At 39.1% G+C, this 17,128-nt stretch overlaps 1 protein-coding gene across 7 annotated transcripts in view; it reads right to left on the minus strand.

The window, feature by feature from the left end:
* Positions 1-5,160: 5,160 nt before the first annotated feature.
* The window catches only part of NELL1 (neural EGFL like 1), a 1,046,196-nt gene continuing 1,034,228 nt past the window's right edge, over positions 5,161-17,128 (minus strand). For all 7 annotated transcript variants that reach the window (XM_044943466.2, XM_044943468.2, XM_025286290.3 and 4 more), the window contains 3 exons: positions 10,316-10,492; positions 7,363-7,587; positions 5,161-5,654 (listed from right to left, as the gene is read on the minus strand). In XM_044943466.2, the coding sequence (XP_044799401.2) occupies positions 5,604-5,654; positions 7,363-7,587; positions 10,316-10,492 (453 nt within the window). In that variant the 3' untranslated portion in view covers positions 5,161-5,603. The remainder of the gene's footprint in view (positions 5,655-7,362; positions 7,588-10,315; positions 10,493-17,128) is intronic.

Genomic DNA, 17,128 nt, shown 5'->3' on the forward strand with positions numbered 1-17,128 from the left:
CCTTGGTGTCCTGGGGCTGACGCAGGCCTTAGGGTATATTTTCTGGGTCCTGACAAGACAGGCTATGGGGCTACAGTGATCCCAGCGCTCATGTCCATCTGTTACTGGGAAGGTTTCAAGGTCGGGGGATCTGGGACTGATGGCCACCCACTGGTGGGTAGAACTTCTCCAGTCTTTGGGTGCAGAGCCCTGGGTGTCCTATTGGTCCGCTGGTGGTCAGGGCCAGGTGTTTATACATTTGGCTTCAGGGTCCCAATTTTATGTCGGCCCACTGATGGAAGGGATGAGATCCCATGACAGCTGGCTGAGAGGCTCAGGATGTCTCAGAACTGGTGTTGGCCTGTTAGTGAGTAGGACCAGAGCTGAGAGTTTCCTAGGGCTGGTGATGTCTAGCTGGTAGGAGGGCGATTTTCTGCTACTGTAGACTGGGAGGTCATGGTGGCTCCGGGGCTGTTGTCTCCCCACTGGTTAGGTGGACCTGAGTCTCAGGGTTTCTAGTAGTAGAGTCCTCAGGGTCCTGGAACTGGTGTATCAGCCTGATGGTGGGTGGGTCTAGGGCTGGTGGTCCTGGGGCTGGTGCCTACTCATTGGTGGGCAGAGTTGGATTCTGGGGTCTCTTGCTGCAGAGCCCTGAGGGTTTCCTGGGCTAGTTCCTGTCTGCTGGTATTTGGAGCTTGGTCCCGTTGGTGGACAAGGTCATGTCCTGGGGTGGCTGTGTGCTCAGGAGGTCTTAAGGCAACTTGCCTACTAGTGGGTATGGCTTTTCCCCCACCTGGCTAATTGCTTGGCCTGAGGCATCCTAGTACTTGGGCCTACAGGTTAGTAAGTAGGGAAAGCTCTCAGTGCTAATAAGCTAGAGAGAGGATTGGCAAAATGGCACTTGCCACCATCTGTGTCCGTGTGGTAGAACAGTTTCCAATAAATGACTCCCACCAGTATCGCTATCCCTAGGGTGAGTTCCAGTTGCCTCCTGTCTAGGAGACTCTCCAAGATCAGCAGGTAGATGTGACTCAGGTCTCTGCCTTGGGTCCTGGAGTGTGTGAGACTTTGTGTGCAACATTTAAGACTGGAGTCTCTATTTCCCATAGGCATCTGGGTCTTCTGAAAGAAAGTCCTGATGCCCTTCAAATGTTCTGGGGGCTCCTTTTCTTGGTATAAGACTCAAAGCCGGAGGACCCTGATGTAGGGTTCAGATTCATTGCTTCTTAAGGAGAATCTTTGCAGTTGCAATTATTCTCCCATTTGTGGGTCACTCAATGGCAGCCCACTCCAGTACTCTTGCCTGGAAAATCCCTTGGATGGAGGAGCCTGGCAGGCTGCAGACCATGGGGTCGCAAAGAGTTAGACACAACTGAGCGACTTCACTTTCACTTTTCAGTTTCATGCATTGGAGAAGGAAATGGCAACCCACTTCTTGCCTGGAGAATCCCAGGGACGGGGGAGCCTGGTGGGCTGCCGTCTATGGGGTCGCACAGAATCGGACACGACTGAAGTGACTTAGCAGCAGCAGCAGCAGCACCTGTACTTATGGGTCTTGACAATATCATAACTCCATCCCTCCCACTCATCTCATTATGGTTCTTTCTTTATATCTTCAGTTGTAGAAGATCTTTTCTATTATATTCTGGTCTTTCTCCTCAATAGTTGTGGCTATGAGAGCCGATGAGCTCAGGATCTTCTTACTCCACTATCTTGGCCTGAACTTATGACTGCTTTGTGTCATCCATTTGGAAGGAATAAGAAAAGCTCACTTGAAATTGAAATTTGAAAAAAAAAATCATTTGAAATCATTATGATGATGGCAGAGAGAAAACTGGGATGGATTGGGTGGTGGTTCTAAGTCTATGACAAGTTAATTATGAACTCCGGGCAATCTACCTAATATCTGAGTGTTGGTTTCATTTGCAGAAGTGAAGGTGACAAGTTTGATCAGTGGCTTTCAAGCTGTGCTCTGTTGATGTCTGTGAGTTGTGGTGGGATATATGAAGGTATTCTAGTTCTCCAACCTTTGTTCCAAGCAGAGATAGTCGTCTTTTATCTGCTTTTTATAGTAAAGCACTGAATAAATTTTATTTTTGAACCCGTCTTATTGCTTAAGAACATCTGAAAGCCACTAGAGTAGGTTGTTTTCACCACACCATGAAAACTTTTGATGCTATAAAAGATTATGAATTTAAAAGAATTAATAGAAAAAGTACCCTATGCAAGGCTCTAGGCTGAATGCTAGAAAATAATTGTATACAGCTTAGCCTATTGCATAATACAAGGAAAATGTGTATTAAGTCCTTAACAGTGACAATTAGTGTAGCGCTAGAAAGCTCAGAAGAGGGGAAGCTCTGAGACTAAATATACACATTGTATACGAATACATAGTGTATTAATATACATCAATTGCATATAAATATATGTAGATTATGGTACCTATATACAACATGATATATGTATATACATATATTTCATATGCAACCTAGAAGGAAATGAAGCAAAATTTATGTTTAATAGATGTGTCTTGTTAATATATAGGACTTTCATCTCCATATTCTACTCTCCTGAATCACAGTGCTTTTACAATATTGAAAACTGAAGGGTAGCTACATAATTGCTTATGCATTTACCATTGTTCCTTACCAATGTGTGTGTTACAGTTGCAGACAATGGTTATAATCTGTAAGGAGATATGTTTGTCAAACACTTTTTGGTTCATTAAATGGACATCCATTTCACACTGTAAATCAGAGCACAAGATTTAAACACTTTCCATCAGGAGATTCACCACACTTTTAAAAATAACGTTTTTCAATTTCTGGCTGGAGAAGATATTTCAGGCAGTAATTTATTTCAATAGGATCCCCTCGTGGATTAAAGATTGCTAGCACCTTCTAAAGGACCACATACTGGTGATCTTTAAAGTAAAAACTAGTCTGTTCATCTTTTTATTTCCCCAGCAGAGCTTAGTATAGTACTTTATGCATAAAGTATTCCATTTTTAATAAAAAAAAGTCATCAATTATTTCATAGGAAATAAGCCTCTTATTGATAGGATTTGGCAGTAGTTTCAGTTGTGCTACTAAATCTCAATAATATTTTGTCAAGTTAGTACAGATTAAATTTATCTGAACTGAAATGAAAAGAAAATACTGAGTCTTAATGATTGTAGTTGTAAAACACATTTTTAGGATGAGCCATCTATGCTAATGGATCTGCAACAAAGTATGAAAATATACAGATTCAATGAAAACTATTAAATTCTGGAAATTGCCTGGAAAAAAAATGGAAACAGATATTCTAAAATTCATACCAGTGTTTAGTCATCATTTACACCAGACACTGGCAAACTTTTTTTAGAGGCAAGATGATGATATTTTTGGTCTTGTATCTTTGTTGGAACTACTCAGTTCTGTCATTTTCTTCAGCAACAGAGAATATATAAATGAATGTGCATGGCTGTGTTCCAATGAAATAGGCAGATGGCCAGATTTGATTCAAGGGCCCAGAGTTTGCCAGCCCCTCACTTATATAGTCACAGATGATTCTTAATTTGCCTTTGTTTTTGCACTGATAATTGACAGCTATTTTTAATGGAGGTTCCCTAAATATTTTCTAGATGATTTTAAAAATCTCTGTTCCAGGAATACATTTAAATAATTAAAATACAGATGTGTTCTAATTTACCACACTATAGTTGCTGCTGCTGCTAAGTCGCTTCAGTCGTGTCTGATCTGCGTGACCCCATAGACGGCAGCCCACCAGGCTCCGCCGTCCCTGGGATTCTCCAGGCAAGAACACTGCAGTGGGTTGCCATTGCCTTCTCCGACCATACTATAGCAGTAGTAGTCAAATAGAGCTTTAATTGCTATATCATAATTTAGCACACGAAATTGACCTCATGTGGTGAATTATATCGGAGAAGGCAATGGCAACCCACTCCAGTACTCTTGCCTGGAAAATCCCATGGACAGAGCAGCCTGGTAGGCTGCAGTCCATGGGGTCACTAAGAGTCGGGCACGACTGAGCGACTTCACTTTCACTTTTCACTTTCATGCATTGGAGAAGGAAATGGGAACCCACTCCAGTGTTCTTGCCTGGAGAATCCCAGGGACGGGGGAGCCTGGTGGGCTTCCATCTAGAGGGTCGCACAGAGTCCAAAACGACTGACGCGACTTAGCAGCAGCAGCAGCAGGTATTAGAAACACTTAGATGTAGTTCACTTGAAACTACAACCTAAGTTTGAATTTTCAGCTCAGATAAAATGTCATTTTCACATTTTATTCATTTTGTGTAACTCAGTTACTGCCAACTTTTAAAAATAATGGTAGTGGCTCAAATAAAAATATTCAGTGTTCTAAAACAGCTACTGAATATATAAAAGTATATAAAAATATACTTTCTTAAAAGTATATCATCTACCATATAAGATGTTGCATGATTTAGTAAAAAATATCATTGGGAAGGCATCAGGAGACCTGATTAACGATCCCAGTGTGTTATAAGTCAAATAGATCTGAACAAAGTGGTTGACTGGGATACATTAATTTACTCTTACATAATGTAGGAATAATACCCTGCACCTATGCTATAATGGCAACTTGTATGAATAGGCATGGAAGTCCCTTGTCAGTTATTAAAGTGAAAGTCACTCAGTCATGTCCGACTCTTTGCAACCCCATGGACTATACAGTCTATGGAATTCTTCAGCCCAGAATACTGGAGTGGGTAGCCTTTCCGCTCTCCAGGGGATCTTCCCAACCCAGGGATGGAACCCAGGTCTCCCGCATGGCAGGTGGATTCTTTACCAGCTGAGCCACCACGGATGCCCTGTAAGTTATTGAATACTATATAAAATGAATGCAAAGATACTTTTTGTTTCAATGCCAGAAAAGGCTTCAAGCATTGTTGCTTCTAAATTGTGGCTTAAGATTTTGTTTCATTTTGTTTGTAAGAGGGAGGAGAAAGTTCTTTGCAAAATAGCTATTTATTTATATCTGTGGTCTTTCCCGTCTTTAACATATCATAATTGCTTTCAGCTGGTTTAAGCTGAATGAGTGGGGATCTAGATGTATCCAACAGTTTGCAATTTAAGATGCAGTTAGGCTATACATACACATGTTAATACATTTCACAGGAATCTGAATATTAAGTATTCAGTGGATGGGACAAAAATCACAACAGGCAACTTTATTGTAGAATTTGATCCAAAAATCCAGAAAAAATAAATAAAAGGAGCCAAGTCTCTATTATGTTTGTACACAAAATAAAGCAAAAATACATCAACATTTACCATGAGATCATTTAAATGTGTCTGTAAATGATCTGATAAGGGAAACGTGATTTACAACACGGGAAACTTTTTTTTTCTTTTTTTTACAATTATAGACTTAAGTGCAATGCACCGTAGGTCACCTAGTCTAGGTTAGCAAGAATGAGCAACATGGTAGGTCCAAAAGGCAACCCCCAAACACCTTCCTTCAATGGAAACTTTGGTAATTATCTGTGGCTTAAAAAAAAAAAAAAAAAAAAAACCCAAACACCAACTCCTTCTTCATCATGTTGGATGGTTATTTTGTCCATTTTTCTTCTGCGATGATGAGTCCATTTTAAATACTTCAATTATTATGAAGACACTCCAGATCCACAGAACAGCAGACACTTCCATTCTGTGCATCAAGACACAAGCATTAGCCAGAGACATAGAATACAAATCAATACGCAGCGTCCACTTTTACATTCAAAATGATCAGCTACATTTTGAGACCAACTCCATGAATGCTCTAAAAATAATTACTAGAAAAATGCCAGAAGAGGAGTAAAATAGAAGCCAAGACTTATGAGACCCTGCAGGGCCCCTCTTGTTGGGTTCTGCTGGCAGTGAATCTTCATATACCCTCTCTGAACTCAGACCATGCTTGAGACTCCTCTCTATTTCCAACTTGTTTGTTCACACAGTTTGTTCACTACAATTACTCTGATTGAGATTCTTTCCAAAATTAACCCTCTGAAAGATAAATTACCATTAATAAAACTAGTCAAAATACCAAAAAAAACCTGAAAATAACTCAAAAATGGCTTCCAGAAAGGCAGGCATATTAGGGGTAAATACAAACTCTCTCATGGTGACTATGAGAGGGAAGGTACATATCAATTATTAAGAATTCACGAGAAATCAATTATACATATTAATATTAAATATGGACTTCCCAGGTGGCTCAGTGGTAAAGAATCCTCCTGTCTATGCAGGAGATATAGGAGATGCTGGTTCAGTCTCTGAGTCTGGAAGATCCACTTGAGGAGAAAATAGCAACCCACTCCAGTATTCGTGCCTGGGAAATTCCATGGACAGAGTAGCCTGGTGGGCTATAGTCTACGGGGTTGCAGAGTCAGACATGACTGAGCAACTGAGCATGAGCATGCACACAATGTAAATATACGTTTATAATTCTCCTAAATGATTTCAAAGCTGACCTCAGAGAAATAATACTGAATACCATAGGTCTATATATTCCCTGGTCATTGTGTTTGATGGAATATGGGACCATAACTTTTACTTTATGAAGTTTGATGTCCTTTTCCTATTAGGGCTGCATTGTAAGATGATACTTCTCAGAAAAAAGAACCCACATTTATAACAGCATAAAAAGGCAAGTTGGGATCCTTCTACTGATGCATTAAGCTGAACCAGGATTTGATAGAATCAAATGGATTAATATTTTTAACATGCTTAATCATGGGAATTTAAGCAGATGTTTCAGCAGAAATTTAACCCTGCCTAAAGTATACTACAGTCATAGTTCTCCATAAACTTAGAAGGGAGGAAGGGGTCAGTTTTTAATTTTAAAGACATGTGAGGATGTCTCATGGGAACTTCTCCAAAAAGACAAGAAAATAATCACAGTTAAAGAAATCTTACAGCAGGAGCTTCAAGTCCTTGCATTAGGCATTGTGATAATTAGACAAAGCAAACAACTTCATAGATTTATAGAACACTTTCTTCTAACATAGACAGTTGCCTGAAAGAGCTTAAAATTTTTTTTCCAGGATGAAAGTAGATCTTTTTTTTTCTTTCTTTCCCATATTCATGTCAAAATAGCTTAAATCAGCCATAATTGGGCCTAGGGTCAATAATTTAAATTCCATATTTTACAGGCAAGGGAGGACTATTTTGTTCCATGTTCATTTGGAATTTGCTTTTATACACAGTACAACTATCATCCAGTCAGACAGATTAACCTCCGGAGAGAAACAAATGCCTGTCTGTGTTTCCACGCCCCTGGGAACCCGTGCATTCAGAACTATCAGGAGTGGGCCTCCTGCAGGTGTTCGCAGGCACGTGTCCGAGGCCTGGTTACCCTCAGGACACCCAATTACCTTGCATTTGCAGGTTGTGCAGGGAGATCCAGCCATTGTCCACACTGAGCCGCTAAGCCTCGAAAGGCCATAGCTGTCCAGGCAAGTTTTTCTGATGTCATAGGCGATATTATCAGCCAGGCAGGGGTCACTGACACAGCGGGGACAACATTCCCCTTCCAGGATAGTTGTGTACTCACAGCTCAAACTGGGGCAAGTGAGCGGCCAGCAGTCTACCTCTCCTTCCTGTGGAGAAAAAGTGAAAAAAAAAAAAAAAAAAAAAAAGCCTCCTCATTAGCTTTCGCACAATCCTGTTGCCAAAGTCCCAGAGAGGGAAATCCTCAGGAATCCCCATGACTGCCCTCCCTGACTGCTCCTACTTTAGAATTGTTATGTGTATGATGCTAAATGTGTATGACATGCTTCCTCCTTAAAAGAGGAATACAGACATCATCTCCTTCAGTGTGCTTTTGCTGACTGTCTATATTGCAGCCATGGAGACAGTTAGGTCCCATCTCTCTGTGCCAATGGCAACCCATAATTATTTTTTAGTGATTCTTATTGATCCTTATTATAGTTATTAATACAATTCCAGATTAAGTTTTGAGCTTTCAGGTTCTGGGCTTTTCCCTTTATCTCCCTGATCCTTAGCACAGTTCTGGTCAATAAATGCTAATCAAATGAACAAAGAGATGATACTGGGCTAGTGTATTAAGAGAAACTTATTTTTCTTAAGGCCAAAGGAGGAACCTGAGTCACTGTACTATTTCAACAACATCACACTGAGTTGCTTATGTTAGATTTAGAACTGAGGTTGTGCAATATCAGGAGAACCGTTTCAGAATGGTTTGAATGTTCTGTCTGGCCAATGATACGTCACTAACGTGCAGTACAGTGTTACAGTTTAGATGCAGCGTCCAAGTAGTCTATAAACTGGCACCTGTGGCCCCACTGAACTGCACACAGCAGATCTGTTTCTCTGTGTAGTCTTCTGTTATCATGACACTTATTATAATCAGTGCAAACTCATACTCAAACTCAGTCAGCATCACAAGATTATGGCCTTTGATCAGCTTCATGATTGCCCATGTCTGTCATGCTCACGGGGCTTCCCAGTGGCACAAGTGGTAAAGAACCCACCTGCCAATGCAGGAGATGTAAGAGACATGGGTTCAATACCTGGATCAGGAAGATCCCCTGGAGGAGGGGATGGCAACCCATTCCAGTATTCTTGCCTGGAGAATCCCATGGGCAGAGGAGCCTGGTGAGCTACAGTCCATAGGGTTGCAGAGTCAGACATGACTGAAGCAACTTAGCACACACGTTATGATCACTGTTACATCATCTGGGATCTGGCATGTGCAAATTATTGACATTAAATATAACCCGCTATATTCTCAAGTCATCACAAAGTTATATTCATTAGCATCAGTTTTCCAAGAAAATATTAGGGTCTGGGATGGCGGGGGATACTCTTGAAATTCTGTAAAAATTTCATGTCTAAAATTAATACTCGTTCTTCTGAGTGCTGCAGACTGGCTTCTTAGAAATGCAATTTTTCAGGCTGATATGTGAGCTAATTCTATAGCTGTGTTGAGTTTGTTCTTGACTGAGAGATATGAAAATGGCTATGATTTGAATATATCTGAGTTATATTCCTCAGTATTAGGAGTAATTAAGGAGGAATTATTTCTACTAAGATTATCTGCACATTCGCCAGGTGACTTTAGAAAATCCAGTGGAAATTTACATCATGATGTCTCTGAATGCCTGTTTTTATGCAATATCTATAGACTGAATCATTAACTTTAGAAAATGTTACATTACAAAATGTAGCTAACAGTTTCTATTACAAATTGACTTAGTTATGACTCAACTCCACTGTCTGTAATTCCCTCAGAGACAGAATATCATATTCACTATGATAAAGTGTTTTAACAGTCTTTGCAACATTAGGAATCTCTGTATATAGGAATCTCTGGTATAATCTGAAACAGAAAGAACCAGTTCCAGAAATTAAGCTTTTTCTCTGAAATTTCTCAAACCTGATTATACCCTTAGTATCCCCATATTTAGATACAAAGGCACCCTTCATTTTTCTATATGAAGGTTTAGCTCTTGAAACCAATTTTTCGATCCAGGAAACATGAACTGTAGTTAACTGCTGTGCATTACGTACTTTCTATGTGTCAAATACTGTATTTGCCATTCACACATATCTCTGATCTTCACAACAGCCCTACAAAATAGGTGCTCATCCACTTGTAGACACTGAAGGAAAGAATGATCAAGTGAAATGCTGGGACTTGCCCACGTTAATCACACAGAGCTTGAATGTGGGAGAACCAGGACTGAATTCTAGGTCTCGATGGCCTAGAATCAATATCATTCCCTGGTATTTCTACTATGTTCTGTTATCTCTCATACTGAAATCTTTATTGCCTAATGTCCCAAGAAATGAAAGACTTGACTCTGTAAGAACTATGACTCCTGATCAAAGCCTCAAAAGCTTTCTGTCATTTGGGGACTTTTATTGTCCTGGATTTGCTAAAAAGTAGCAGTTGCAAAGTAACTTGGGCCAAATTTGTCCTATGTAAATGTCTAGCATACTGTTTTTTTTTTTTTTAACTCTATTTTATTTTTAAACTTTACATAACTGTATTAGTTTTGCCAAATATCAAAATGAATCCGCCAGAGGTATACCTGTGTTCCCCATCCTGAACCCTCCTCCCTCCTCCCTCCCCATTCCATCCCTCTGGGTCGTCCCAGTGCACCAGCCCCAAGCATCCAGTATCGTTTTAAACAGCATAATATGAATGTCTTCTGGAAGAGCATTTGCCCCTTCACTAGCCACAGGACCCACACCTTCCTGCCCAGGATCACAAATAGCAGGAAACTAAAGCCCACAGGCAACTGAGTTTGTAAACCCCTCGAGAATATAAGGGACAACACACTCTGAAGGAAGACAGCATACCAGACACCGGCACTGCTGGCAGCTGTGAGTCCAGTTGTCTCCACTTCGATAGAGCTTGTGTCCATTTTGATCCAAACATTGGCTTGTGACCCTGGTGTCACACTCTGGGCAGCAGAAAAGGTCAACGCTTGGATTCTGGCAATCACATGCTGTCCGCCGGCAGAATATCTTCCCGTCCTATTTAGAAGTGAAGTTAAGGAGGTTTCATCATTAGGGAAGCAATAAGTCTGCACTAAGAAAACTAGTCTTATAAACACTTCACAGAGCACATAGGACAGATTTCTGACAGTCATAGTAACCCCCCGGCCACCTCCCGTTTTGCTCAAACAGATGCGCACACATGTATACTCAAGTATACACACCCTGTTTTCCCCTGCCCCTGCCTGCAGAGCAGTCTGTGTTAACAGGGAGACGTTTCTAAGTTTAAAAAAGAAATGTTCTTGAAACTTTTTTCTAAATGTTTCTTAAAAATCTTATTTCTAAGTAAAATTATAACTAAGCAGCTAAAAATGCATGAATGATCAAGGACTCGTTTGAGTGGAAAATCACGCTGCTGAACTTTTCCCAGTTCATAGTGAATAACCTGACACATGCAAACGCATTCATCTACTTTTATCTCTGCCTCAGCTATGAGAGGAAGTCTGACTATACCCTTTTTACAAAAGAATTAACCGAGGCTCAGAGAGGCTAAATGACTTATCCAGCATCACAGAGGTAGCAATTCTCTAAGCAGCATCATTAGATTTCCTGGTTTCAAAATAACTTTTCTTCTAGGGGGTAGTTTTTAGCATGTTTATTACAGGTGCCACCTCCCACCTTGAGGTGGGAGTTCCCCAAACTATAGCAAAATATAATTTCTGGAGTAAACACCTTGAATACGCATAAAGGATTGAAGGTTGATAGCATTCAAACATTATAACAATGTTTTGCAGTGTTTCTTTCTTTCTTTCTTTCTTTTTTTAAATTGGAGTATAATTGCTTTACAATGTTGTGTTAGTTTCTGCTGTACAACGTCAATCAGCTATATGTATACATATTATACATATATCACCTCCTTCTTAAGCCTCCCTCACACCTCCCCTCCATCCCACCCTCTAGGTCATCACAGAGCACCAAGCTGAGCTCCCTGTGCTATACAGCAGCTCCCACTAGCTGCTTTATGCATGGTAGTATATATATGTCAATGCACTCTCAATTTGTCTCACCCTCTGCCGTTCCTTCCCTGTGTCCACAAGTGCATTCTCTACATCTGTGTCTCTATTCCTGCCCTGCAAATAGGTTCATCAGTATAAATTTTCTAGATTCCATATGCATGTATTAATATATGATATTTATTTTCCTCTTTCTGACTTCACTTTGTGTGACAGACTTTAGGTTTATCCACATCACTACAAGTGACCCAATATGACCCAGCAATCCCACTACTGGGCATATACGCTAAGAAAACCATAATTCAAAAAGACACATGTGCCCCAGTGCTCCCTGCTGCACAAATAATGATAGCCATGACACGGAAGCAACCTAAATGTCCACTGACATATGAATAGACAACGATGTAGTATATATATACAATAGAATATTACTCAGTGCTGCTGCTCATTTATATGTCTGTTGCTTACAGTAACTTCTCACCTCAGACAATGAACAGCTAAAAATTTAAGGTGAGACAAGTGGCCACCTTTTATGGTTAAAACCATGTTGCCAAATATTTATAAAACCAGAGAATCTCAGGGCCAGAATATACCTTAGAGGACACATAACCAAATTCTGACCTATACTTGATTAACCTAGAGCAACCATATTCAAAAGGCATCAAAACCTGTGCTCTAAATTCTCTAATCTTGAAGAACTCACCACCATGGAAGGTATTTTACTCATGCAACTCTGTACCATTCTGACTGTTAAAAATTGGATTTTCCTTGCCCATCTTCACTGATCCTTGTTTTCATCCTTGATATTCAAAGAACTCTTCATCCCTCTATCACATTTTTATTCTTTGTTCTTAGAAGAGAGCTCTTATGTCTCTTCTGAATCATCTCATCTCTAGAGCAAACATATCTAGTTTTTTGATGATTCCTCATAGTTTTAAATCTTTTCACTGTTGTTGCCACTTTTAAAAAAATTAATTTTTATTTGTAATTATAGTTGATTTACAAAGTTGTGTTATTTTTCAGCTGTACAAAATGATTCAGTTACAAGTAAATATATATTTTTTCTTTTTATATTTTCTTCTGTTATAGGTTAATACAAGATTTTGAGTATAGTTCCCTGTGCTATAAAGCAGGTCCCTGTTGTTTTTCTATTTTACATATAATAATGTGTTTATTTTAATCCATAATCCTAATTTTCCCCTCATTTTCCTTTTAGTAACCATAGTTTGTTTTCTATGTCTGTATGTCTATTTCTGTTTTGTAAATAAGTTCATTTGTATCATTTTTTAAAGATTTCACACATCATATGAGATTCTTCTCTTACTTCACTTAATATGATAATCTCTAGGTCCATCTATGTTGCTGCAAAGGCATTATCTTGTTCTTTTTCTATGGCTGAATAATTCTGCATTGTATATACGTACCACATCTTTACCCATTCCTCTGTCAATGGACATTTGAGTTGCTTGCATGTCTTTGCTATTGTAAATAGTGCTTAGTGAACACTGGGTTGCATGTACCTTGAAGTTCAGTTTTCTCTGGATATATGCCCAGGAGTGGGATTCCTGGATAATACGGTAGTTCCATTTTTAGTCTTATAAGGAACCTTCAGACCATTCTCCATGGTGGTTGTACCAGTTTACATTCCCACCACCAGTGTAGGAAGGGTTCCTTTTTCTATTCATCCTTTCCTGCATTTATTGTTTGTAGATTTGATGGTGGCTATTCTGACCAGTGTGAGGCAATACCTTATTGTAGTTTTGATTTGCATCTCTCTGACTGATGTTGAGCATCCTTTCATGTGCTTTTCTGGCATCTGTATGTCTTCTTTGGGGAAACTGTTATTTAGATATTTTGCCCATGTTTTGATTGGGTTGTTTGTTAGACATAGAGCTGCATGAGCTGTTCATATATTTTAGAGATAACACCCTTGTTGGACACTTCATTTGCAAATAGTTTTTCCCATTCAGTGGGTTGTCTTTTTGTTTTGCTAATCGTTTATTCTGCTGTGCAGAAGCTTTTCAGTTTAACTAGGTCTCATTTGTTCTAGTTCTATGAAAAATGCCATTAGTAATTTGATAGGGATATCATTCCCACTCCAGTACTCTTGCCTGGAAAAGCCTGGGGACAGGGAAGCCTGGTGGGCTGCCGTCTATGAGGTCGCACAGAGTTGGACATGACTGAAGTGACTTAGCAGCATCAGGGATATCATTAAATCTGTAGATTGTCTTGTGGGATATCATTAAATCTGTAGATTGTCTTATGGAGTATAATCATTTTCATAATATTGATTCTTCCAGTATAAGAACATGAAATACCTCTCTGTGTCATCTACAATTTCTTTCATTAACATTTTACAGTTATCAGATTACAAGCTTTCATCTCCTTAGGAAGGTTTATCCCTAGATAGTTTATTCTTTTAGTTCAGTTCAGTCGCTCAGTCGTGTCCAGTTCTTTGAGACCCCATGGACTACAGCACGCCAGGCTTCCCTGTCCATCACCAAATCCCTGAACCTACTCAAACTCATGTCCATCGCATTGGTGATGCCATTCAACCATCTCATCCTCTGTCATCCCCTTCTCCTTCTGCCTTCAGTCTTTCCCAGCATCAGGGTCTTTTCCAATGAGTCAGTTCTTCACATCAGGTGGCCAAAGTATTGGAGTTTCAGCTTCAGCACCAGTCCTACCAATGAATATTCAGCACTGATTTCCTAGAGGATGGACTGGTTGAATCTCCTTGCAGTCCAAGGGACACTCACACTCTTCTCCAACACCAGTTCAAAAGCATCAATTCTTCAGGACTCAGCTTTCTTTACAGTCCAACTCTCACATCCATACATGACTACTAGAAAAACCATAGCTTTGACTAGATGGACCTTTGTTGGTAATGTCTCTGGTTTTTAATATGTTGTCTAGGTTGGTCACAGTTTTTCTTCCAAGGAGCAAGCCTCTTTTAATTTTATGGCTGCAGTCACCATCTGCAGTGATTTTGGAGCCCCCCAAAATAAAGTCAAGTCTCTCACTGTTTCCATTGTTTCCCCATCTATTTGTCATTTAGTTATGGGACGAGATGCCATGATCTTAGCTTTCTGAATGTTGAGCTTTAAGCCAACTTTTCACTCTCTTTTTTCACTTTCATCAAGAGGCTGTTTAGTTCTTCTTTGCTTTCTGCCATAAGGGTGGCATCATCTGCATATCTGAGGTTATTGATATTTCTCCCAGCAATCTTGATTCCAGCTTGTGCTTCATCCAGCCCAGCATTTTGCATGATGTGCTCTACATATAAGTTAAATAAGAAGGGTAACAACATACAGCCTTGTTGTACTCCTTTCCCGATTTGGAACCAGTTTGTTGTTCCATGTCCAGTTCTAACTGTTCCTTCTTGACCTGCATACAGATTTCTCAGGAGGCAGGTCAGGTAGTCTGGTAGTTTAGATGCAACGGTAAATGGAATTATTTCCTTAATTTGTATTTCTGATCTTTTATTGTTAATGTATAGAAATGCAGGAGGTTGCTATGCATTAATTTTGTATTCTGCAACTTTCTGGAATTCATTGATGAGCTCTAAATGGCAACCCACTCCAGTGTTCTTGCCTGAAGAATCCCAGAGATGGGGGAGCCTGGTGGGCAGTCGTCTATGGGGTCGCACAGAGTTGGACACGACTGAAGTGACTTAGCAGCAGCAGCAGCAGTAGTTTATGATAGTGTCCTTAGAATTTTCTATGTATAGTATCATGTCATCTGTAAATAGTGACAGTTTTCTTTTCCATATTTTTATTTCTTTTTCTTCTCTGATTGCTGAGGCTAGGACTTCTAAAACTATGTTGAATAAAAGTGGTGAGAATGGACATTTTGTCTTATTCATGATCTTAAAGGAAATGTTTTTAGCTTTTCACTATTGAGAATGATATCAGCTGTGGGTTTGTCATATATGGCCTTTATTATGTTGAGGAAATTCCCTCTATGTTCACTTTCTGAAGAGGTTGTTTTACCTTTTATCATAAATGGTGTGTTAAATTTTGGCAAAAGCCTTTTCATCTACTGAGATGGTTGTATTATTTTTACTCTTCAATTCATTGATGTGGTTTATCACACTGATTGATATGTGGATATTGAAGAATCACTGAATCCCTGGGATGAATCCCACTTGATCATGGTATATGATCCTTTTAAAATATTATTGGATTCAACTGACCAGTAATATGTTGAGTATTTTTGCATGTATGTTCATTAGTGATATTGGCCTGTACTTTTCTTTTTCTGTGGTATCTTTGTCTGTTTTTTGTTTCATGGTGATGGTGGCCTTGTAGAATGAACTTGGAAGTGTTTCTCCCTCTGAAAATTTATGGCAGAGTTTCAAAAATATAATGTTAACTGTTGCCTAAATGTTTGATACAATTTGCCTGGGAATCCATCTGGTCCTGGACTTTTGTTTAATAGGAGTTTTTAAATCAGAGATTCGATATTAGTACTTTAATTGGTCTCATTATATTTTCTATTTCTTCCTGGTTTAGACTCGGGGAATTGTACCTTTCTAAGAATTCATCCATTTTTTTCTAGGTTGTCTATTTCTTGGCATATAGTTGCTTGAAGTGGGCTCCTGATTGTATTCCTGTAGGGTCAGTTGGAACTTCTCCTTTCTCATTTCTAATGTTTTTTATTTGAGTTCTTTAGCTTTTTTTCTTGATGAGTCTAGCTAAAGGTTTATCCATTTTATTTATCTTTTCAAAAAGCCAGGTTTTAGTTTCATTGATCTTTTCTATTGTTTTCTTCATCTGTATTTCATTATTTCTGCTCTGATCTTAAAATTTCTTTCATTCTACTAGCTTTCACTTTTATTAATTCTTCTTTGCTTTGGATGTCAGGTCAAGTTGTTTGAGATCCTTCTTGTTTACAAAGGTAAGATTATATAGCTATAAACTTCCCTCTTAGATCTGTCTTTGCTGTGTCCTATAGGTTTCAGATCATACTTTTTTCATTGTCTTTTTTCTCTAGATATTTTTTTGACTTCCTGTTTTACTTCTTCAGTGATCCATTGGTTGTTTTGTAACATATTTTTAGCCTCCACATGTTTGTGCATTTTGCTGTCTCCCCTCACCCCACCCTATATTTGAGTTCTTATCTCATAGTGTTATGATCAGAAAAGATGTTTGATGTCAATTTTCTTAAATTTATCAAGGCTTGATTTGTGGCCCAGGATGTGATCTATCCTGGAGAATGTTCCATGTGTACTTGAGAGGAAAGTGTATCCTGTTGCTCTCAGATTTAATGTTCTATAAATTGCCTATCTGGTCTAATGTGTCATTTAAGGCCTATGCTTTCTTATTGATTTTTCTGTCTAGATGATCTATCCATTGAATCAAGTAGGGTGCTCAAGTCCCTCACTATTACTATGACTATGGATTTCTCCTTTTATAGCTCTTAATATTTGCTATATATTAAGGTGCTCCTATGTTGGGTTCATATATATTTACAATTATTCTATCTTCTTCTTGGGTTGACCCCTTGATTATCATGCAGTGTCCTTCCTTGTCTCTTCTAATAATCTTTATTTTAAAGTCTATTTTGTCTGATATGAGCATCGCTACTGCTATTCTCTTTTGATTGATATTTGCATAGAATACTCTTTTTTTATCCCCTCACTTTGAGTATGTGAATATCC

This window comes from Bubalus bubalis, chromosome 5 (assembly GCF_019923935.1).
Source record: "Bubalus bubalis isolate 160015118507 breed Murrah chromosome 5, NDDB_SH_1, whole genome shotgun sequence".
Taxonomy (NCBI): Eukaryota; Metazoa; Chordata; class Mammalia; order Artiodactyla; family Bovidae; genus Bubalus; species Bubalus bubalis.